Source organism: Bos mutus, chromosome 29, assembly GCF_027580195.1.
Source record: "Bos mutus isolate GX-2022 chromosome 29, NWIPB_WYAK_1.1, whole genome shotgun sequence".
Classification (NCBI taxonomy): domain Eukaryota; kingdom Metazoa; phylum Chordata; class Mammalia; order Artiodactyla; family Bovidae; genus Bos; species Bos mutus.
The window spans coordinates 29,140,723-29,161,992 of record NC_091645.1 but is presented as its reverse complement, the minus strand read 5'-3'; the positions used below and the strand labels follow the sequence as shown (position 1 = coordinate 29,161,992).

General features: G+C 55.7%; 2 protein-coding genes across 9 annotated transcripts in view; one reads left to right on the top strand and one right to left on the bottom strand.

Annotated features, from left to right (window-relative positions):
* The window catches only part of ST3GAL4 (ST3 beta-galactoside alpha-2,3-sialyltransferase 4), a 111,974-nt gene that overhangs the window by 8,126 nt on the left and 82,578 nt on the right, over nucleotides 1-21,270 (bottom strand). Inside the window, exon 11 of one of the 7 annotated variants that reach the window (XM_070365167.1) lies at nucleotides 13,344-13,430. The exons of the other annotated variants lie outside the window; for them this stretch is intronic. Within the exon in view, the coding sequence (XP_070221268.1) occupies nucleotides 13,359-13,430 (72 nt within the window). The 3' untranslated portion in view covers nucleotides 13,344-13,358. Of the gene's footprint in view, nucleotides 1-13,343; nucleotides 13,431-21,270 lie in introns of those variants that run through there. 7 annotated transcript variants of the gene reach the window in all.
* KIRREL3 (kirre like nephrin family adhesion molecule 3) overlaps nucleotides 1-21,270 on the top strand; it is a 603,489-nt gene that overhangs the window by 558,451 nt on the left and 23,768 nt on the right. For both annotated transcript variants that reach the window (XM_070365160.1, XM_070365159.1), the window contains exons 5-7: nucleotides 3,055-3,212; nucleotides 10,909-11,059; nucleotides 16,341-16,446. In XM_070365160.1, coding sequence (XP_070221261.1) covers nucleotides 3,055-3,212; nucleotides 10,909-11,059; nucleotides 16,341-16,446 — 415 coding nt within the window. The remainder of the gene's footprint in view (nucleotides 1-3,054; nucleotides 3,213-10,908; nucleotides 11,060-16,340; nucleotides 16,447-21,270) is intronic.

Sequence of the window (21,270 nt, the reverse complement as noted above, 5' to 3'; positions counted from 1 at the left end):
TTTCTATTCAGCCCGCTGCCCCCAAGCCTCCCCTCCTCATCCCCCACCACCCTCACCCACCCCAGCCCCATCCGCACCCCCTCCTACCCCATCTGGTGTGCACCGAGGCGAAGGCCGATCAATAATGCATGGTTACATGAATAACCGGCATGATAACCACTTATTCGGGAAGATGTAATCAGGGCCCATTCTGAGGGTGTGTGTGTGTGCGTGTGTATGCGTGCACAAGCGTGCCTACGCACTCACACCACACAGTCCCACTCCCCTCTCCCCTCCTCTAACCCGATATTATAAACACAGCATGAAGGAAGGGTCCAGCCTCGCTGTGCTTGCTTTTTAGAAAGGCCTCCTTGCTCTCCATGCCCTGATCACAGGCTGGTTCACTGAGCAAAGGCCCAGAGACAGCCTGTTCTCAAACCTGGCCTCACAGCAGAACCCGCTGGGAGCATTTATTTTTGGTTTTGGTCGCACCACATGGCTTGTGGGATCTTAGTTCCCTGACCGGGGACTGAACCAATGACCCTATGGTGGAAGCATGGAGTCCTAACCACTGGACCACCTGGGACTTCCCTTCTCTGGGAGCTTTAAAAAGCCCCAGCGCTCTGGTCCACCTCCTGAGATGGGGATGCAGCTGCTCAGGGTGCAGCCTGGCGACAGGACATTAAAAACCTCTCTGGGAATATTGTAAACTGCAGTGAGAACCGCTGTCTTGGGCCCAAGGCCGGTCAGTGCTGAGGAACGTTCGAGATCCCTGGTGTACTTTCACATTAGATGGCTGAGGAAACAAAACCGGACAGGGGCTGCCTCGCCACTTCAGCCTCTGATTTAGGGCAATTTCCACAATCACGCCCCCTCGACTCAACCCCGGGGAGGCCTTGGAAACTGCACGGCCAGGTGTCGATGCTGTTACCAAAGCTCCGGGTGGTCGTTTCCAGTTTCCCTGGCCCTCAGCGAGCTCAGTCTGAGTACCTCCATCCTGGGCGGCTGGAGGGGAGGCAACAGAGAGGGGAAGCAGGAGGCCAGCCCTGCTGTAAGGGTGGCCCGAAGCACAGAGATAAAATCCTCTCACACACACTGTCACATCCACCCCCCATTTACCACAAGCCCTCATCCGCCTCCCTGTGGCTCTCTGGCCCCAGAGCATCACCAAGGCCTCCAGCACTAATGAGGGGGTAAGGGGAGCGTGGGGTGGGGGGCTGGCCTCATCGTCCAGCCCACACCCACCATCTGCTTGCACCCAGGCCCCCTGGGAGGCTGGGCAGGGTTGAATGAGGCCATCTTCCTCCCTGGGCCAGGATCACAGTAGAGGCTCGAGGCTGATGAAAGCAGCTTGGAAGCCCGAAGGGTTTTTTCCCCTCAGCAATAGAAACTTGAGAGTTGGCACCAGCCAGGCCGTGGTTCTGAACCAGGCTTCCTGGAGGCCGGGAAGGGAGAGGCAGGGGCACTGACTCAAGGCATGCATCTCAGGATACTCACCTGCCCCAGAGCCTCCTGGAAAGAAGGGGAAAGTGTTAGTCACTCAGTCACGTCCGACCCTTTGCAACCCCATGGACTGTGCCCACCAGGCTCCTCTGTCCATGGGATTGTCCAAGCAAGAATACTGGAGTAGGTTGCCATTTCCTTGTCCAGGGGATCTTCCCGACCCAGGGATCGAACCCAGTTCTCCTGCATTGCGGGCAGATTCTTAACTGTCTGAGCCACCAGGAGTTTCTTTCTTTCTGTCTTTTTAAAGATTGATTTATTTATGGCTGTGCTGGGTCTTCGTTGCTAAGCACAGGCTTTCTCTAGTTGTGGCCTGCTGCCTAAGCCCAGAGGTGCAGAAGCTCACTTGGGGCCCGAGTGGGAGGATGGACTTCCTCTGGTGACTGGACAAAAAGGCCTTTTGCATGAAGACCTCAGCCCTCACCTGACGACCCCGTCATCCATTCACTGAGCAAACACACAGCTCAGCCCTCCTCAGGCCTCCAGAATTGACTGATCAGCCCCTCCCCAGGGACCCATCAGCTGGTCTCCAGGGAGCACCCTGCCCCTTCTGGTTTGTCCAGGAAGGAGAGGCAGGGCGCAGCAGGGGCCTGAGACCCTCGAGCATCCACAAGCACGAACCTCAGAAGAGGCTCTGTGACCTTAGGCCAGTCACTTAACTTCTCTGGGCCCCTTCTCCAAACAGTAGTCACCCATCACTATCAGTGCCCACGCAGCATCCCATGGTTGTCATGGGGGTCAGAGACATGACTGCACTTTAGCAAAGGTTTATGGAGCTTGCGCCAGGCACCGGGCCCTGAGCTGGGCTCCGTGGGAGGCGACACTCTCCTCCTGGCAGCCCCCATCTCTCAGCGGGGACTGTACTGCCATGAAATAGAGAGGAAGGACCAAGCAGGAGTGATTCATTCCAGCTCTGGGAGGAGGGAGTTGGAGCCGCTCTGGGAGAATCAGGTCCAAAGGCGATGCCCAGGGTTGCACAGCTCTCTGGAATGCTGTCTCAGCCTCGAAAGCTTGCCTGTCACCTGTCCCCTGCGAGGGAAGCGGCCAGCCTGGTGCTCCAAGTCTCAGGGGACCTGCTTCCAGCCCTGGCCCCCTCCACTCAATCGCTGTGTGACCTTGAGCAAGTCACTTAATCCCGCTGAGCCTCTGTTTCCGGATCTGGGTAATTGGGATAATGATGTTTACCTCACAAGACTGCGGTGAGGATTAAATCAGATGACAGATGTGACAGGGCTTTGTTTTCAAAGAGAGAAGTTAGAAAGAAGGATAGGATCCAGGCAGCAGTGGCACGCTCTCCGATCTGCAAATCGCAGCTAATGACGCCTGCCCTGTCCCCTCGCAGGCTGCCGCGCGGAATGAGATGATGACATGAGCGTCCTCTGCAAATAAACATGCGACGCCTGTGTCGGGATTACTGCTGTCGTCGCTGTTATTGTTATAGTACAAGAGGATTATACATTTTATTAAAGGATGATAATTACTGTTTGTCAGCGGCTCCATAAAATCCACTCAGCCTTGCCCGAGAGGAGGGGTGCCCTCAGCCTGACCTCTCCCCTCTCTCTCCCCCCACAGTGCCGCCCGACGACCCGGTGATCCTCGGGGGGCCTGTGATCAGCCTGCGGGCTGGGGACCCCCTCAACCTCACCTGCCATGCAGACAACGCCAAGCCTGCTGCCTCCATCATCTGGCTGAGGAAGGGAGAGGTGATCAACGGGGCCACCTACTCCAAGGTGAGGCGGGGTTGGGGGGATGTGGAGGAGGGGAGGAAGCGGGGCTGGGGGCAGGGCACAGCTTGCCCCATCTCTTTGCAGCTCTTGGCTCTGCCTGGATGACTTTGTATCGCCTTTGGCTCCTAGCTCTTTGTCTCTTTGTGTCTTTCTTTTTCTCTCTCTCTGTCACTTTTTCTCTAAAGTGCTCTGGCTCTATTTATCCGGTCTTTTCTGTCTCTCCTCCTCTTCCTCTCTTTCCTGGGGGAATTGCTGGGTGTGGTGACAACCCTAAGAATGGAGTATGGTCAGAGGAAACAACTCAGGGACAGAGGTGGACAGAGCCGAGGGTTGCCAGATAAAATACAGGACGTACAGTTAAAAGTGAATCTCAGGTTTGTTGTTGAGTGGCTTGGTCGTGTCTGACTCTGCAACCCCATGGACTGCAGCACACCAGGCTTCCCTGTCCTTCACTATCTCCCTGAGTTTGCTCAAACTCGTGTCCATTAAGTCGATGATGCCACCCAACCATCTCATCCTGTCGCCCCTTCTCCTTCTGCCCTCAATCTTTCCCAGGCTCAGGGTCTTTTCCAACGAGTCGTTTCTTCGCATCAGGTGGCCAAAGGATTGGAGCTTCAGCATCAGTCCTTCTAATGAATATTCAGGGTTGATTTCCTTTAGGATTGACTGGTTTGATCTCCTTGCAGTCCAAGGGAATCTCAAGAGTCTTTTCCAGTACCACAGTTCAAAAGCATCAATTCTAAACAACAAATAACTTTTCAGTGTAAGTATGTTCCAAATATTGCATGGGCCATACTTATACTAAAGATTATTCATTGTTTAACCAAAATTCAAATTTAACTGATGTCTGTATTCTCATTTGCTCAATCTGCCCACCTTCCCAGTGCTGCCAGCTGAAGCCGTTTAGGTGTTTCCTGTCCCAGGTACCTGGCTCAGGGGGCAAGGAGGGCTGCATGCAGCCCATAACCCCTTACCAGCCCTGCACCTGCTGTACCCACCTGCTGGGGTGCTTTTCTCTAGTTCACACAAGGTGCTGTGAGCTGAAGGGCTTCCCAGGTAGCGCTCACGGCAAAGAACGTGCCTGCCAAAGCAGGAGACGTAAGAGACACGGGTTGGATCCTTGAGTCAGGAAGATCCCCTGGAGGAGGGCACAGCAACCCACTCTAGTGTTCTTATCTGAAGAATCCCATGGACAGAGGACCCTGGTGGGCTACAGTCCACAGGATCACACAGAGTCAGACATGACTAAGGTGACTTAGCACATATGGAACCTAAACTGCCTCCATAAAGGCCCCATGTCCAAATATGCTCCAGCGAAGTTAGGGCTCCACCCTATGAAATCTAGGAGGACTATATATATATACATATACATTACAGACGGGGAAACGAAGGCAGAAAGCTGACGTTACTACGACATGTGATAGAGCTCGGGTGTGAACCAGGTGTGTAGGACCCCAAGGCTCTACGATGACACTAACACTCTCACCCAGGAAATGTGCTGTGCAGATCCAGTGAGGGAAGGCAGTGATCCTAACAGCTTCCCTCTGCTCATTCATGACCATCCTTTGAGGCAGATGCCATTGCTCCCATTGTACAGATGGGGACCGTGAGGCACAGCAATATACATATATATATTTCAGGGGCCTGGCAGCTCTGACAAGCTATAGACCTGTGACTTGGGCTTACAGAGAAGGATGGATGACCCAGCAGCTCCCATGGACTCAGCCCTGGGGGCTGTCAGAGCCCAGCCCTCTGTGGCTCCCTCTCCCCCAGGACTGACCTCGGCAATTGTGATGTCCCAAAGGCAGAGCAACCCCAGACTGTTGTGCAAGAGAAGAGGCTGGGGGCATGAGCAGCTGAGACAGAGACAGAGAGAGAGGGAGAGAGAGAAGCCGAGAGGACACGCAGTTGCAACAGTCAAGTAGGAGTCACGGTCTACAGGAAAAACCCCACGGGGCCACCCTGACAGCCCTCGAGGCGGAAGCCTCAGCATCTGTCACATGGTACGTGTTTAAGCCACTGAGCCTGGCAGCTGAGAAGCCGGCATCCAGGCTCCACCACCGTCTAGCTCTGTGGCCATGGGCAAGCTAGCTAACCTTGCTGTGCCTCAGGGTTCCCATCTGTACAATGGGACCAATGGCTCCTGCCTCAGAGGATGGTCATGAATGAGCAGAGGGAAGCATGGCTGTTAGGATCACTGCCTTCCCTCATTGGATCTGCTCGGCACATTTCCTGGGTGAGAGTGTTAGTGTCATCGTAGAGCAGGCCTTGGGGGTCCTACAAACCTGGTTCACACCTGAGCTCCACCACATGTTATGGTAACATCAGATCTCTGCCTCAATTTCCCCATCTGCAAAATGGGATGATGATAATAGGTATTATGACAATTGCTGCGAGACTTAAGAAGAATAATGCATTTGAACACCACAGCAGAGCACAGCCCTGTTCGCTGCAACTAGAGAAAGCCCCGTGCACAGCAATGAAGACCCAGCACAGCCAAAAATAAAAAAAGAGAATAGTGCATTGAAAGTAAGGGCTTTGTAAACATTCGCTAGCATCCTTGGCTCCTTCCTCCCAGAGCCCTGTTTCCCCAACCCTGCTCTCCCCCCACAGAGGTTGCTCAGAAGGCCAGGTTTTGTTTCGCTGCTCCACCGTGTGACCTGCAGGGGAAGGGTGCTCCACCAGCCCCCACCCCCCACCCAGCACAGGCTGGGGTGCCTCTCCCTGAACCCAGGGCGGCCAGAGCCCTCGTGGCCCAGGTGCCTGGGTGAGCGCTCGCGGCTCCCAGCGGGTTTCTGGCTGCAGAAGCATGGGAACTGACGAAAAGCCATCTCTCCAAGTCCTCTCTTCCTGGACACCCAGCCTCAGGCCGTCTTCGCTGGGACTGGCACCAGAATGGAGGCCACATGGTGGTCATCTGGAAGGCAGACCCGGGGAGGCAGGACAGGCTGTGGAAGAGGAAGGAAGCCAGCTTGTGCTGAGACCAGAGGAAAACCTTCCCTGGGAGCCAGGTTCCTGCTCCATCTGCTGCTCCCCAGCAGCCGCAGCCAGGTGGAAGGAGGAGGCCTTAACCCTGAAACGGTGGACAGGGGGAGGGTCGCTTGACCTTGGATGTCCACAGTCGTGTACGTGTCTGCCTTGAAGCCCCTGACCTTCCAGCCCTGCACTTCTGCTACTTCCAACTTGAGACTGCTGCCTGCCCCAGGGGTGCCCACCCACCACCACCAGGACCACAAGACTTATTAGAGCCCAAGCTACGTACGAGTTCTCTGGCACAGCACCTCTCAGAGCCCTTCCTGCGGCTCAGCTCTGCACTCTGTCCCCACCGGTCCCCGTAGCATCCCATCTGTTCATCTCAGGCACCTGGAGCCTCCACCCAATGTCCAGCTGCCACTCATCCTGGCCTTTGTGAGGAGCATCCCTCCTGCCCCCAGGACACAAAACTAGGGGTCAGTCCGTGAGGACACAGTGTCTGGGGACGCAAAGCATGGCCCAAATCGCCACCTTCTCTGACAGCCCTTAGTGATAACAGGCCCCAGGGATTCCCCAGGCAGCCTTAAAAGGGGAAGCAAAGAGAGATGATAAAAAAAAAAAAAAGAAAAGAAAAATTAAGGGACACAGCAGGTGGTGAGTGAGGTGAGTGAGGAAGGAGAGGAGGCCTTGTTGCCAGGCAATCAGGCCCGCAAGCCCTTTCCAGGTTGTTTGCATATCAATGAACATCCCAGATTCAGCACCAAGCTGGGGGCACCCGCTAAGTACCCTCCAAATCTCCTTCCTCCCTCACCAGTGGTCACCGCTGGCCTTGGAGAGCTCGGCCTGGCTCTCCACTGCCCAGCTGAAGCCTTGGGGGCAGCGGCCCACACTGGACAACCTTACACAGGGTGCAGTCTTCCTCCCCCAGAAAGCCCAAGGCTTCTCACCTGCCCCTCGCCACCGCCAACTACCACTGCTGATTGAATGCCAAGTGCCTGCCATTGGTGACGGGGGTGCAGAGAAGGAAGCAGCACGGGATAGGCAGGGTCCAGAGATGAGCCCTAAGCCACTGGGACAGTGGGGAAGGCTCTATGGATGCTAGTGGGTCAGCAGTCAGGGGACACACACCCAGGAAGACCCCTGCCCTGGCATGTTCACCCCTGAGCAGGTGAGGTATATACGCCCACTCCTGGTCCATATCTGCAGACACAGGTGGGACCCACAGGAGAGGCCATCAGGGTCACACTTGTGCCCACCAAGCTGCAGGGAGCACTGCCCCAGGCCTTGGAGGTGGTGGCCCCAGGAATGAGCGACTCACCACTAATAACCCACTTACCCTCTGGCTGAGGGTGAGCTAATGACAGTTTCACAAGCAGGAGGTGGGGGTGTTGGGGCCCTGTGTGTCCCCAGAGCCAAGTTCAAGAGAGGGAAGCAGGAGAAGGGGCAGGAGGACAGGCAAAGAGGGGCTGTGACAAGAATCAGCAAATCAGAGAGTGTCTACCTGGCCTGGACGCGGGAGGTCCCAGGGCTTCATTTGCATGTGAGAATGGGGGAGGTTGACAAGCCAGGCATGAAGGAAAAGAAAATAGAAAGCAGAGGCAAGGAGATGCGGAAGTAACAAGGGAGGGAGGAAAAATCAGGGTGAGAAGACCCAGGCCCCTTCTTTGCCCCAAGCTCGGCTCCCTCCTACCATGAAGGCTTTATGGACCACCCCCCACCGGAGCTAGGAGGGGCCCTCCCCTGGGGAGCGGGCGCTGTGCCCTCCCCTGGTTTAATAAACACATCTCCCCATCTCTAATTAGGTGGAACAAACAACTTGAGCCAGAATTTTTATTTCCCAGAAAAGCACACGCCCGGACACAGTAAATATGTCATTAATCATCCTTCCGGGCGAGGAGCACCCTGGGTGCGGGGAGCGGGCAGCAGTCAGGGGCCTAATTAGGAACTCGGGCCCTTGACTCCCCTCCTACTGGCACCCAGATGGCCCTGCTCCCCAGCACCCCATAAGCAGATCAATCCGAGGGTACCCCGGCAGACTGAAATTTATGTAAATGTCCCTGTTAGCACAACGGAAAGTAAAGAAAAGAAAAGCGGGAAAGAACAAAAGCATCTTCCTCCCCACCTCTCCTACCCCAACCCCGCGGTCTTATTTTCATCCAGCAAATTGTGCTTATTATCGCTTGGCTATTTATAGACGCGTGAGGTCTGCTGAAGAGCCAGGAGCCCGCCGGTTACTATGGTGCAGGGGAGAGGTTCCGGCTGGGCCGGTTGACGCCACGCCCACTCTGACCCCACCCCTGGGGCCAGCCTCCAGATTAGCACCCCGGCCCTGAGGCTGAGCTCCAGACGCTCAGCCCTCGGGCTTCTGGGACTGACCGTGACACCCTCCTCCAGCCTCTCTCCCAGATCCCTCTGCAGCAGGGCTGAGACCACCACCCCACGTCCCAGGAAGGAAGATGGATGAGAGCAGGCCTGGGCCCCAGCGGTTTCCTCGAGCAAAGGAGAAAAGTCGCGGGACTGCTGCCCTGTCCTGTGGTGTCTCCACATCTGAGTCTGGCTTTGTCTACAGCGGGAGGCTGTATCCTAGATGGAGGCTCCGAGCCTGTTCTAGTGCAGGCCACGGAACTGAGGACCCAGAGTCGGGGTCCAGCTGCCTGTGGTAGTCAGTGCTTAGTCGCTCAGTCATGTCCGACTCTTTGTCACCCCGTGGACTATAGCCCACCAGCCTCCTCTGTCCATGGGATTCTCCAGGCAAGAATACTAGAGTGGGTTGCCATGCCCTCCACCGGAGGATCTTCCCAACCCAGGGATGAGGTCTCCCGCATTGCAGACAGATTCTTTACCATCTGAGCCACCAGGGAAGCCCAAGAATACTGGAGTGGGTAGCCTATCCCTTCTCCAGAAGATTTTATCAAACCAGGGTCTCCTGCATTGCAGGCGGATTCTTTACCAGCTGAGCCACTAGGGAAGCCCTCAGCTGCCTACATGTCTCTACTAAAGGGAGGCTACTTAATCCACTAACTGTTGCCGTCTCAAAGAGGGGATCACACCACCCTGCTGGCTTACAGGTCCCCAGGAAGCTGCAGTGGGGAGGTCGTGGCTCAGAGCTCACCATTTTCCTATGCAAATCCCTGCCCTGCCCAGCAAGTTCCTGACTCACTCCAAACTCAGTTTTCTCTCCAGTTATTTGGGAGACAAGGCTCCCTTCCTTCCAGGGTCCTGCAAGGATCAGAGACAATGTTGTGGTTATTTTCAGGGAGGTTTTGAGGAAATAGAGTCTATCCATCTCTTCCTCAGCTCCAATAATGCGGAAAATAAGATCAAGTTCCTTCCTGGAGTGTACTGAGCAAGTCCAGCCCCCACCCCAAACCAAAATGGCCCTCCTGCCCACTGCACCTCCCCAGTGGGCACCCACCTTTGTGGGCCACCAGGGAGTCAAGGGTGCAGGGTACCAAACTGATGGGGCAGTAGCTGGATGCGGTCTCAGCTGGGGGAGTGGGTACCTGCAATGAAGGAGAACAGCTGCCATGAGGAATCAGCACGTGGTCAAGAGGAAGACAGGGGACCTTTAGGCCTGCGTTAGTCTCTAGGGCTGCTGTAACCAAGTACTACAACTTGGTTCTTCAGACAACCAAAATCTATTGGCTCACCCTTGTAAAGGCAAAAATGCTGAAGTCAAGGCGTGGGCAGAGTTGTGCTTCTTCCAAAGGCCCCAGGGAGAATCTTCTAGCCTCTTCTAGTTCCTAGGGGCTCCTGGCTTTACTGAGCTTGTGGCAGCATCATTCCAGTTTCTGCCTCCTCCTTCCTACAGCCTCCTTCCTTGTGTCTCCTTGTCTTTTCTTCTTTTTTACAAGGACACCCATCATTGGATTTAAAGCCCACGCTACATCCAGGGTGATCTTGTCTCAAGATCCTTAACTAATGACTAATTACTTAACTAAATTGTGAAGGCCCTGTTTCCAAATAATTTCACATTCTGAGGTTCAGGGTGGACATGAATTTGGGTGGTTGCTCTTCAATACACTCCAGGATCCTGTTACTTACATCGCCACCACCAACTCAAAGTGAGTTTAATCAAGTTCCATAGCCTCTCTTGATCACACCTGTTTTCTCAACTGCTAAATGAAAGACGATGGCACCTGTCATGTCTGTGGCTTAGTCTGAGCTCCAATGAGGTCTGGTAGTGAAATGATTGAAAAGTTGAGAGAGTTTATACAGGTAAAGTAATGAAATGGTCAGTGTGCGCTGATTCTTCATGCGTCTCCACCCTAGCCCTGCCTTTACCCCCACTCCCCAAGCTGTGCACCCTTCTGCAGCCAGCATCATTCCCAGGGCCACAGCACCTGACTGTTATCCCCATCTCAGCACTCCCTACAGACACAGAGACACCCTCAGACCAGAGGTAGAATAGTTACAAGTTCATTTCTACATAGCACCGGCAGCCTGGTTTCCACTGGGCCCAAGCTGGTTTCTTTTGTGTCTGGGTGGGCAAGTCACTTTCCAGTTCCTTTTTCTTCCTGAAGCCTGGCGCTCAGCCAGGCCAGGGAGCCAAGGGTGACCTGTGGCTCTGCATGGAGATGGGCGCCCCCGGGTGTCCTGAGCTGACCTACCTCTATCCACAGAGCTCCTTTCTCCTCTCCGAGGCTGGCGCGTGTCCTGCCCCACATGCCCAGCTGTCCCAGTGATGAGTGACCTGGGGCCTTCTTTCTCCCCACCCGACCCATAGACCCTTCTCCGAGATGGCAAGCGTGAGAGCATTGTGAGCACCCTCTTCATTTCCCCCGGCGATGTGGAGAACGGGCAGAGCATCGTATGCCGAGCCACCAACAAAGCCATCCCCGGAGGGAAGGAGACCTCAGTCACCATCGACATCCAGCGTGAGTACTGACCTGGCTGGGGGCAGGGACCACCCGGCACTCCTGCCCGGAGCACAGGTGGGTGGAAGTAGCCAGGCCGGGGCCAGACCCCTGCAGGACGGCTGGAGGCAGGACCTGGATCCGCCAATCCTAGGGGCTAGAGGGTTTGTCTGGCACCCAAGGACCGTTTTGTCCTTCTTACCGTCACAGGTGAGGGTGACAATCCCCTTATAAACATCACTGGGGGTTCCCTGGCAGTCCAGTGGTTAAGACTCCACTTCCACTACAGGAGGCACAGGTTCGATCCTTGGTTTTGCATTCACCTTCTTCACCAGCTATTAAAACCCCTCCACCTCCATCCACACCAAGCAGAGGGCTCTTCCATTCCCCATCCAATGAGAGCCAGGATCTCCAGGGCTCTGGACCAAGAACCAGGGTCATGGGAGGGAGGCTCTCGCTTTAAAGGTTGTGTAAGTCCAAGGTCACCCTGGGAGGAGTGTCTCCCTCCCCTGCCCCAGTCTAGGCCCCACTGTCCACACCCACCTGCTTCTTACCTGTAGCAGATATGGCATCAAGCTGCAGGCCCAAGTATGGAAAGAAAGCAAGATGTTGGGGGGATGGGGTAGTCTACAGCCCAGAAAGGCTCTACCACCCATGAGCTGTGTGGGCCTGAGCTGGTCATGTCATCCTGGGGACGCTGGTTCCTAGTCTCATTTGACTGAGTGACATCCAAGGTCTCTTCTTGCCCTGGGATTGACCATGAATCAGAGGTCTCTCCAGACACAAGCCAAATCTGGGAGGAATGAGGGAGAGAGCCATAGACATCCAAGCCTCCTGTACCAGGCTGCCTGTCGTGGCCACTGTGCAGCCCCTCTGTCCTCTCCCCCCACCCCCACCCAGCTGGTCAGGAGGCCTGTGCCAGCCACAGAACCCCCACAGAAGAAACCACCGGGTCGGCGCTTGGGGCCTGGCAGGAGAGCCTTGGGGGGAGGTATGTTTCTGCATCACAAAGCAGAACCTCTGTCAACAAGAAAGTCATCATCATGACAACAGCCCACCGACTATTAAAACACGTTCCCCTGAACACGCGCTAATACCATGATGGATTTACCAGGGCGCACAGACAACAGTCTGCCCTGGAGGAGGGTGCCAGCCTTGCCAGGTCTCTGGGCCTCGCTGACTTTCTTTCCAGGGACATCTCAGCCGCCCCAAGAGAGAAGCAGCAAGAATGAGGTCAAAGTGAAGCCGAGAATCCAGGTGCCCAGTTTCCTAGATGGGCCCCGTCCGAGGCAGTCCGGAGTCGTGGTTAAAGCCACAGCATCCTTCCTGGTTGGAATTCTGGCTCTGCCACTTACTGAGTGATGCTGGGCTGGTTATTTCACCTCTCTGTGCCTCGGTTTCCTCATCTGTATGTGGAGGTGCTTGGCTCGTACATACACTGGCTGGAAGGATTCAGTTAAAGCATTCAGGCAGCGACCCCAGCGCAGCACCCAGCACTTGTCATGGGGGTGCAGCTGCCCCTCCCCGGTGCCCCCAGACCCCACAGGGAGGGGAGGTCTGCATCCACTCCTCCCCCCTCCGCAAGGTGTCTACACACGCCTGCTGAGCAAAAGAGCAGGCTCTCTCTGCCCGCTCCCTCCTGCGCTCCACCCTCCCACCCCCACGCATCCCTTTGTTCATTCAATAAGCGTCCAGCTGTTTACTGTGGACACCACAGGCTGGATCAGAGCTGCCTTTGCAAACCTGCTCATTTTCTCAGTCAACCAAGAAGTATCCAAACTCAGCAAAAACACATTTGTTGTTTGTTTCCCTTGGTCTTTAGATGTTACCCAACGGAAGACAAAGCCCCCAGATTGAGTAATGGGAGAGAAAGCTAACACCCCCAAAGTCTCGCTGCATCTGGACTCTGCATCCAGCTGCCAAGCTTCAAATGGATGTGCTATAAAATCACTGAGTCATGGAGTTTCTCTCCTTTCTCATCCCTTCCTGGATGTAATACTTCCCCTGAATGTGCGTGCGCGTGCACACACACACACATACACGCATGCGGAGGCAGGCTGCTGATGGAAACTCTAACAGACTCTCAGCTGTAACATCTGTTCAGTGCAATCTCAGTTCCGCCAGCTACATCAAAGCTGCCCCCCTGCAAGTTATGCAACCGACATCACAAATGGGATTAAAATCATGTTTAATAGTCGGATATGACATAAACTATTTATACCTTTGGAGCCTGGTGGACTTCTGAAAATTCATATCCTGCACATGCAGAGGAGAAGTGTGGAGAGAGGGGTGTGGGCACCTCTGGGCCTGGGGTGGAGGCTCAGATGAGACTGGCCAGTGTGGAAGGTTCCCGGGGTGTGGGGAGAGCCTGTTTTCCTGGGTACCGAGGATGCTGCAAAGAGATGGGGAAGCTTCAGGAGACAGGCGCCCACAGGATAACTGAGACGGGCAGCTCGGTGGTAGAGGAGGGGAGCAGGGGAGGGGAGCAGACAGCCAGAAGGGTCCTCCAGCAGGCGTGTGTTTCATCTCTCTGTCCTTGGAAGTCTCACCACTTTATAAAGGACAGCCAGGTGGGGACAGGCCTCCTAGAGCACGTTCTGTGACTGGTTTCTAGAGGCTGTTGAACTAGCCTTGAAAACTGGTGGTTCTCAGCTGGGTGGGCCAGCAGACAACCCACTCAGGTGATGGGGAAGAGCCAGGAGGAGGCTGCAGGGTTCTGGGGGTGTAGCTGTCTTGGGAGACGGAGGCAGAGCTCTCAAGGCAAGTCCTGGCCACGCATCTTTGGGTCTGCTGGAGTCACGCTTTAAAAACCAATGTAGAGAGCTTCCCTGGTAGCTCAGTGGTAAAGAATCTGCCTGCTAAGGCGGGAGATGTGGGTTCAAAGTCCTTGCTCCGGGAAGATCCCATGTGCTACAGAGCAGCTGAGCCTTTGCACCACAACCACTGAGCCTGCGCTCTAGAGCCCAGAGCCACAACTATCAAACCCACGTGTCCCAACTACGGAAACCCGCGCACCCAGAGCCCGTGCTCCGCAGGAAGAGGAGCCACCACAGTGAGAAGCCTGCGCGCTGCAACTAGAGAGAAGTCCCCGCTCGCTGCAACTAGACAAAAGCCCACGCAGCAGCGAAGACCCAGCACAGCCAAATAAATACAAACTTTTTGAAATAATTCCTATTTAAAAATAAATTAATAAAAACCAACTTTGAGGTCACTGAAGTAGCCAACACTTCCCCATAATTAACTCTCCAGGAAAAGGCAAGCAAGTCATAGGAGACGTTCCCAGAATTGTGGTCCTATCCAGAACGGATGTGGGGAGAACAGCTCCAGCTTGGCCAACCACCTGCTGCTGTCAGGAACCAGCATTCTCTCCTGCGTCTTAACAAGCTGTCTGCACACCCCAGTGCAGCCCTGTGGGTCATCTCCCCCCAAGCCCGGCACCCCAGCAGGCAGCTTGAACACCAGCAGGGCACAGGGAGAGCACGCTGCCAAAGCAATCCCAACTCCAGGTTGGGTGAGGCTCCGTCTGCAGCTGGGCAGCTGCACAGTTGACTCTCGAGGGGCTCAGGGAGCCCTCTGTCGTCTCAACTAGGAGCTGGCCCAGGTAGCTGGAGTCTTGCTCCACCAGTGGTGCCCTTCATGTGGACCCAGAGCAGGTCAGCATTTTCCAGATGGTCTCTGAGAAACCAGCTTTCTTACTTCTTTTTCTGAAAATGGGGTGAACCCCCAGCAAGTCCTCCTGCCCTCCCAGCATAGAGCTGTGCCTATAGATGAGGTCTGGCAGAAGATGCGGCCCCAGGGCCTTACTAGGACTCAGGGACCAAGCTGCCCTCTTCACTCAGCCTACAGCTGAGCTCCAGCCAGACCTCCAGGCCTATCATCTCCGCTCCCCTGGAACGTGGACCATGCCCAGGGTGCTAAGGCCTGGGCGCCTACCCCGGAGCACAAGGATGCCCAGCTTTCAGAGCAGGTCCTGAACTGGCCTCCCCCGAGCTCAGGAGGGCCAGGCCGCCTCGGGGTCTCTTTCCAGGCTGATTCCCCACCTCTGATCTCTGCTGTGGATACCGTCTCCTCTGTTTCCAACTCTCTGTCATCCTGTCTCTTTCCTCTACGTCTCATTATTGTCTTTGGCTTTTTCCCCAGCACCTTATCATTTTCTGTCTCCATCTGTTCAGTCCCCCTTGGTCTTTTGGCCTTAAGTCTAAAATTTTTGTCTGATTTTGTATCTCTCTGAACACGTGAGTCTCTCTGAGCCTATCCGTGTCTGCTCTTTGCTTCTCTGTGTTTCTGCCTCTGCACTTTCTCCCTCCCCCTCTCTCTCTCTCTCTCTCTCTCTCTCTCTCGGTCTCTCTCCTTCTCCTTCCCTCCCTCATCTTCACATCTCTCCTACATGGGCATCTCTCTGCCCCGCTTCCTCCCCCACTTCCCTTCTGCACAACCTCTCTGTGTCTCTGTCTCCCCGTCTCTCTACCTCTCTGACTTCCTGTTTCCTCCACCTCTGATCATTTCACACTTGAGAGCCGGGCTTCATCGTGTTGAGTGACAAAGATGAGCCCTGCCTAGGGAACTGAGGGCTGAGTGACATCCGTCAGTACTCAGCAGAGATGGTTAGGCTCGGGGAAGGCTGTAAGTGCCAAGGTAACAGATGCACCTTTACACAAAGAGACGCAAGACAGACATTTCAAAGACAGAAAAGTTCGTATTTAAAGGGACTTAGTATCCACATCCTCCTCGTGCGCCCCCCACGCCCTTTTCACACCTCTCTTTCCTGCAGTGGTTTGTTCACCCAAAGCTGGCATGTAGGCAGCAAGCACCCTCTGGGGCCCAGACAGCCCTGCTTCCGGGGTGGCTGTTCATTTAAACACCAGCCTTGAATCCATTCCTGATGCTGGGAAAGATTGAGGGCAGGAGGAGAAGGGGGCAACAGAGTACGAGATGGTTGGGTGGCATCACCGACTCAGTGGACATGAATTTGAGCAAACTCCGGGCGATAGTGGAGGACAGGGAAGCCTGGCACGCTGAAGTCCATGGGGTCGCAAAGAGTTGGATGGATACAACTTAGTGACTGAACAATAACTTGAATCCATAGCAGGAGTCCTGAGCCCACTGCCAGGACGCCCTGATTCGGGCACTTCCAGGGACGGAGGGAACCCCCTGCCGAGGCCCCCAGTTTTCTGGGGACCACCAGGGGAGTGGCTGCTCTGAGAGACCCTGGGGGTGGAATTGCTGGCCTTTACCCTCATGTTCCCCCAAACCATGGTGCACACAGCACCGCAGTCTGCAAAGGCACCTCTTCTCTCCGCAGACCCCCCACTTGTCAACCTGTCGGTGGAGCCGCAGCCAGTGTTGGAGGACAACGTGGTCACGTTCCACTGCTCTGCCAAGGCCAACCCCGCGGTCACCCAGTACAGGTGAGAGGCCCTGCTGGGGGGCTCCCCTCAATACCCCTGCCTGTCGCAGGGCTGTCAGCTGTGGTCCAGGCGTCCAGCACGGTGCTTGGTCCGCTGTGGGTGTCCGGGACCCTTCTCCAGCACACCCGTTCACCCCTCCCTGGCCAGGTGCACCTTGCCTTTTCCTCATGAACACACACTCCCTTCCTCTGAGACAGAAGATGTCACTCCTTCTGTTTGCACAGCTTCTGTACCCCTTATTTCTGAAAGGAAGGAGACTCAGGAGAAAAAGCTAAAACAAGCCATCACGGTCAGTCAGATCCAGATTCTAGTCCTGTGCTCACCAAACCGGTCCCCTGGTAGGGTGGGGTTGCTGGGATCGCCAGCCCTGACCATCGGGCACCCAGATTCATCATCCCCACGCCCCCTGCAGCTGTTGCTTGCCGCACTGATGAACGTCTCACTGCTTTTCACAAGCCTGTCCTTCCCTGTTGAAGGCGGGAGCTGCTGTCACTTACAGCTGTCAGCATGGAGCTCGTGTGGCAGGCCCTCAGCGCTCCAGAATGTGGGCTCGCGGACTCTGTAAACACACAGAGCAGCACCTCTGGGCCTCCTGCCTGGGCATCACCACTGCATGAGACTTCCAGACGCCAGTGGCCTCAGAGGTGCTCCAGGGCACACTCAGACACTCCCCGCCACGGCCCTCACTCTGCCCGGCTTCTTCCCCCAGCCCAGACCTGATGGTGCGCCCCCTCCCCCCCACCGCTGGGATGGTTAGGAAGCCCCAGCATCACCCAGTGCCAGGGATGCTGATGGTCCCAGACTTGGAAACAAACCCGTCGGTGGGAGTGGAGGACAGAGCCAAAGAAAGGCAGCATGACCCCAGAGGGCAGAACCTGAGGAAACAGGTCAAAGAAGCAGCCACAGGTTCAGGCTAGACACAGGCGATGCTCCCTGCAGTGCAGATAATTAATGCTGGAACCTGAAACCCAGGGAAAGCACAGAGCCTTTATCCTTGAGGATATTTTTAAATAGGATGAAAACCATGTGTCCTCTGGGTTTAACCATTCATCAGGCTAGAGGCAGGAGAAAGATTAGATGACCTCCAGGCTCCCTGGAGTCCCGCGGCCCTGTGGGTCCGGGCGGCAGGTCTGGCTTGGCTGGGACAATGACAAAGATGCGGCAGGAAATTTCTGTATTTTTCTCTGGGCTTCCAGCCTGCACCTCCGAGGCCTGGGCTCCATCCACAGGCGGGCTTCTCTCTGCTATTCTGCTCACAGGCCCTACACACCAGCTGTCGCATGCCCAGAAGAGATCTCTCATGCCAGCTTCCCTGGGCACCCCTTCTCTCCCGCTGACATGCTACCCAAGCAGACCCACCCACATTCATTCTCATATCATGACAGTAATAAGGGATAAGTCTACATTTGAAGAGATCATCGAGAAGCAAATGTGGCAAGATATTGACCACGTTTGGTGAGTCTAGGTGAAGGGAGTATGGCAGTTTCCTGGATCGGTCTTGTGACTTCTCTATACAAAGTTACGTTTAGTTTTTAAACTACAAAGTTAATGAGCCAGGACCTGCAGGTTTCCACAGGTTCTGGGTCCCTGTGGTTTCCCTCTGTCTCCATCCTTCCCTACAGCTCAGAGCCTGGTCAACCGTCAGGCACAGAGGAGGAGCCAGAGACATAGGCCGGGCCCCTGCAGGTTTGACAGGCGTGCGCCTGATCCTACTTGCATCCTTCCCTCCTGGCCCTCCGGCTCGCCGGAGGCCCCAAAATGCTTCAGAGCGGATCAGGCACCCTCAAGGGCTCCAGAGGCTTTCGGGGAGCCCTTCCGGCCTCCGGGGACATGTCAGGGAGTCCCGGCGGCCCAGGAGGAAGGGGGTGGTGAGAGGACGCCGGTATCTATGCCCACCCCTGTGGCTCAGCCCCTTGGCCTCTGAGAGGGCTCCCCCAGCAGGCAGATGGTCCTTCTAAATGCGGTGTTGGGATCCAAGAGGAAAGGCCTTGAGCAATCTCAGCACTTGAGTACATGGATTTTTCCCAGCTGCCCTGGACGGGACTAAGGGATCTTTGTTTTTTAACTTCCGACTTGTCTTGATTGCTTCCTCCTGTTTCACACAAGAGGTTTGTGATCTCGGAAATCAGAGATGCGCCCTGGTCCATCCCAGCACCCAGCAAGGGGCCCCGGGTGGAGGTGGGAGCCCGTCCAACTGGACTCAGCCATCACTTGGCTGGACTGGCCGCCTGGGGCAAGCATACCTGAAGCACGTCTCCGCCTGCCTCTCTGCGCCCCTCTGAGGTGTCAGGGCCCCCGCCCCACCACGCAGGGAACAGGGCGGGGGTCTGCCAGCCAGTGTGAAAGGCGGGGCTGTGGAGGACAGCCTGTTGGCAGTGACACTCCAGCCTCCTGATTGTGTGATATAAATAATTAATCCTCTTACATCTGCTCGGGCCAAATTACACATTGATTGGTAAAAGCTTAATCTGACTCTTGTTCCGAGGGGCTGGACGAGGCGGTGAACACAGTGGTTGGGAGGGGTGTGGGGCAGGTGGGTGGTGGGAGGGTGAAGGGACTGGAGGAAAGAGGAGGAGGAGGCCGAGCTGAGAAACTAGAGAAGAGAGGAGATGGGAGCGGAGGGGAGGGCAGGGGAGATGAGACCGGGAGGTGGGACAGAGAGGGGAGGAGACGGGAGGGGAGCTGGGAGAGGCGGGGACTTGCTCTCTGGCTCACCCTGGTCATGTGACCTGCTGCTTCAGTGAGTGGGTTGAGCTTCTGGAAGGGATCCCTCCGAGGGTTTTTGTTGTTTTAGGGTTTTTTGTGGGTTTTTTGGGTACAGAAGGGGAATAAAGACAGGGAAGAAAAAGAGTGGCTGAGTGAGAGGTGAGCTGGGGACTCGTGGGGTGACCCCCAGAGACCCAGCCCCACAGCGGCTGAGTTCCTCTCAGTGCCCCCCCATTTCTAAGGTGGGGATCGGCCCTGGGGAGCTGGGAGCAGCATCTACACAGCCCTCCAGCGTCTCTTCAGTCTCCCGTCTTTGAATCTGAGAGGGGAAGCCAGACTGGTTGGGGGAAGAGGAGCCCCGTGTGGCCAGGAGGGCTGAGTTCCAGGCCAGAGATAGCCCCAGCCGTTCTGAGTTCCTGGGGGCCCCAGTAGGGAGTCTTCACCCTGCTTACGCTGTGAGGGACCTCAGACGGGTGGGGAGAAAGCCCCCTCTTCCCCCAGGAACCCCCAGTTATGGAAGAGGACTGGCCAGCAGAGCCTGCTGCCTGGGGCTGTGGGCAGCCGGGGGCAGGAGGACCTCACCTGCCTCCTCCTGGCCCGGCCGGCTGCCCCTCCTTGTAGCATCCCACCACCTGCCCCTCACGGCTGCAGGGTGGGTGGAGCCGGGGCTGGACGCCGGTCCACCACCGTGTCCCGGACTGAACGCGTCCGCCTCAGGTGGGAGCTGTGCCTGACTGTTAAGTGTGGTCATTAAATTAAAGTTAGAGATCGAAATGATTCATGAATAACTCATAATGGGTTGTTGGGAAGCTCCTTCAGCTCTCGGGGAACTATGGTTTGCTCTGTTGTTAAACTGTAATTGTTATTATTAATTGTCTTCTTAATAACGATCTGACACTAATTCAAGATAATAACTGCACAGTGCCAGCCTGGTGCTCTGTGCGATACTGGGAGACGGCCACCTCCCGAGCTGGATGGACTGGCTAAGCAGGAGCAGCTGGAGGGAAGGGCAGGGCCCAGGCCTCTGTGACCCCAGGAAAGGGGGCCCTGAGAATGTGGCTACCTGGAGTCGTGGTAGCCCCAGGATAACGGGGGCCCCCCAGCCCTGGCAAAGACATGCACTCCAGGGACTTCCTGGTGGTCCAGTGGTTAAGACTCAGTGCTTCCACTTCAGGGGGCACGGGTTCGCTCCCTGGTCAGGGAACTAAGATCCCATGTGCCACACTGTGGCCAAAAACAAAACAAATTTTAAAAGACACGTACCCCAAAACAGGCCTGAACTACAGTAGGAAGTACCAGTTGAGAACTTGTGTGTTTTTTAAAAGTTTGAACCATAATAAGAGTAAACCAGGGAAAACTCTGATTCTCTCTCCTTGTGCAGCTATGAGGAGAGCCCCCAACCTCACACACATGGGCACACGCACCCCTGGGGTGCTCTGCCATACAGACAGCAGGCTGTCTGCTGCACCAGGACAGTGATCACCGCCCCAGGGCCAGACCCAAGATACCCATCAGTCAACTGGCCAATTAAAGAAGTCAGCATAGCTGTCTTCCCATCACCCCCACCAACCCAACTGCTGGTCCCATAAAAGCAGTGCTGAGACAGCCCAGGTCCCCAAGGAGCAGAGCCAGGATGGGAGACAGAGGGTGTGGAGGAGCATGATTAAGTAGGAGAGGGCTGAAGGGCTTTTGGGAGAGAGGGCACTATGATGGGACCCACTCTGGGGACAGGAGTCAGGACGGGGAAACTGGGAGAGCTGCCTATCACCGCTCCATCAGCGTCTTGTCTTGTCTGGAAATCAAGCTTCCTGATGCCCGTGCGTGTGTGTACACGTGTGTGTGCAGGTGTACACGCATGAATGGGCACACACCACTAGACCTTGGCCTCTTCAGTCACGGGCTTGGCCTCCTTTTCCAATGTGGTCCAGGACTAGACCCCCAGCGAGCTCAGAGCAGGAGCCGAGCTGCCCAGGGTCTGGCAGTTGGGGTAGCCATTGCCTGGCCAGCCACGTGGGCAGACCCACTGAAGAGCCAACCCACCTCCCTCCAGAATAACCCATCAGTCAAGTGCTTCTGGCTGCCTGGTGACCCACAGCCCAGAGCCCACCACCGACCCCT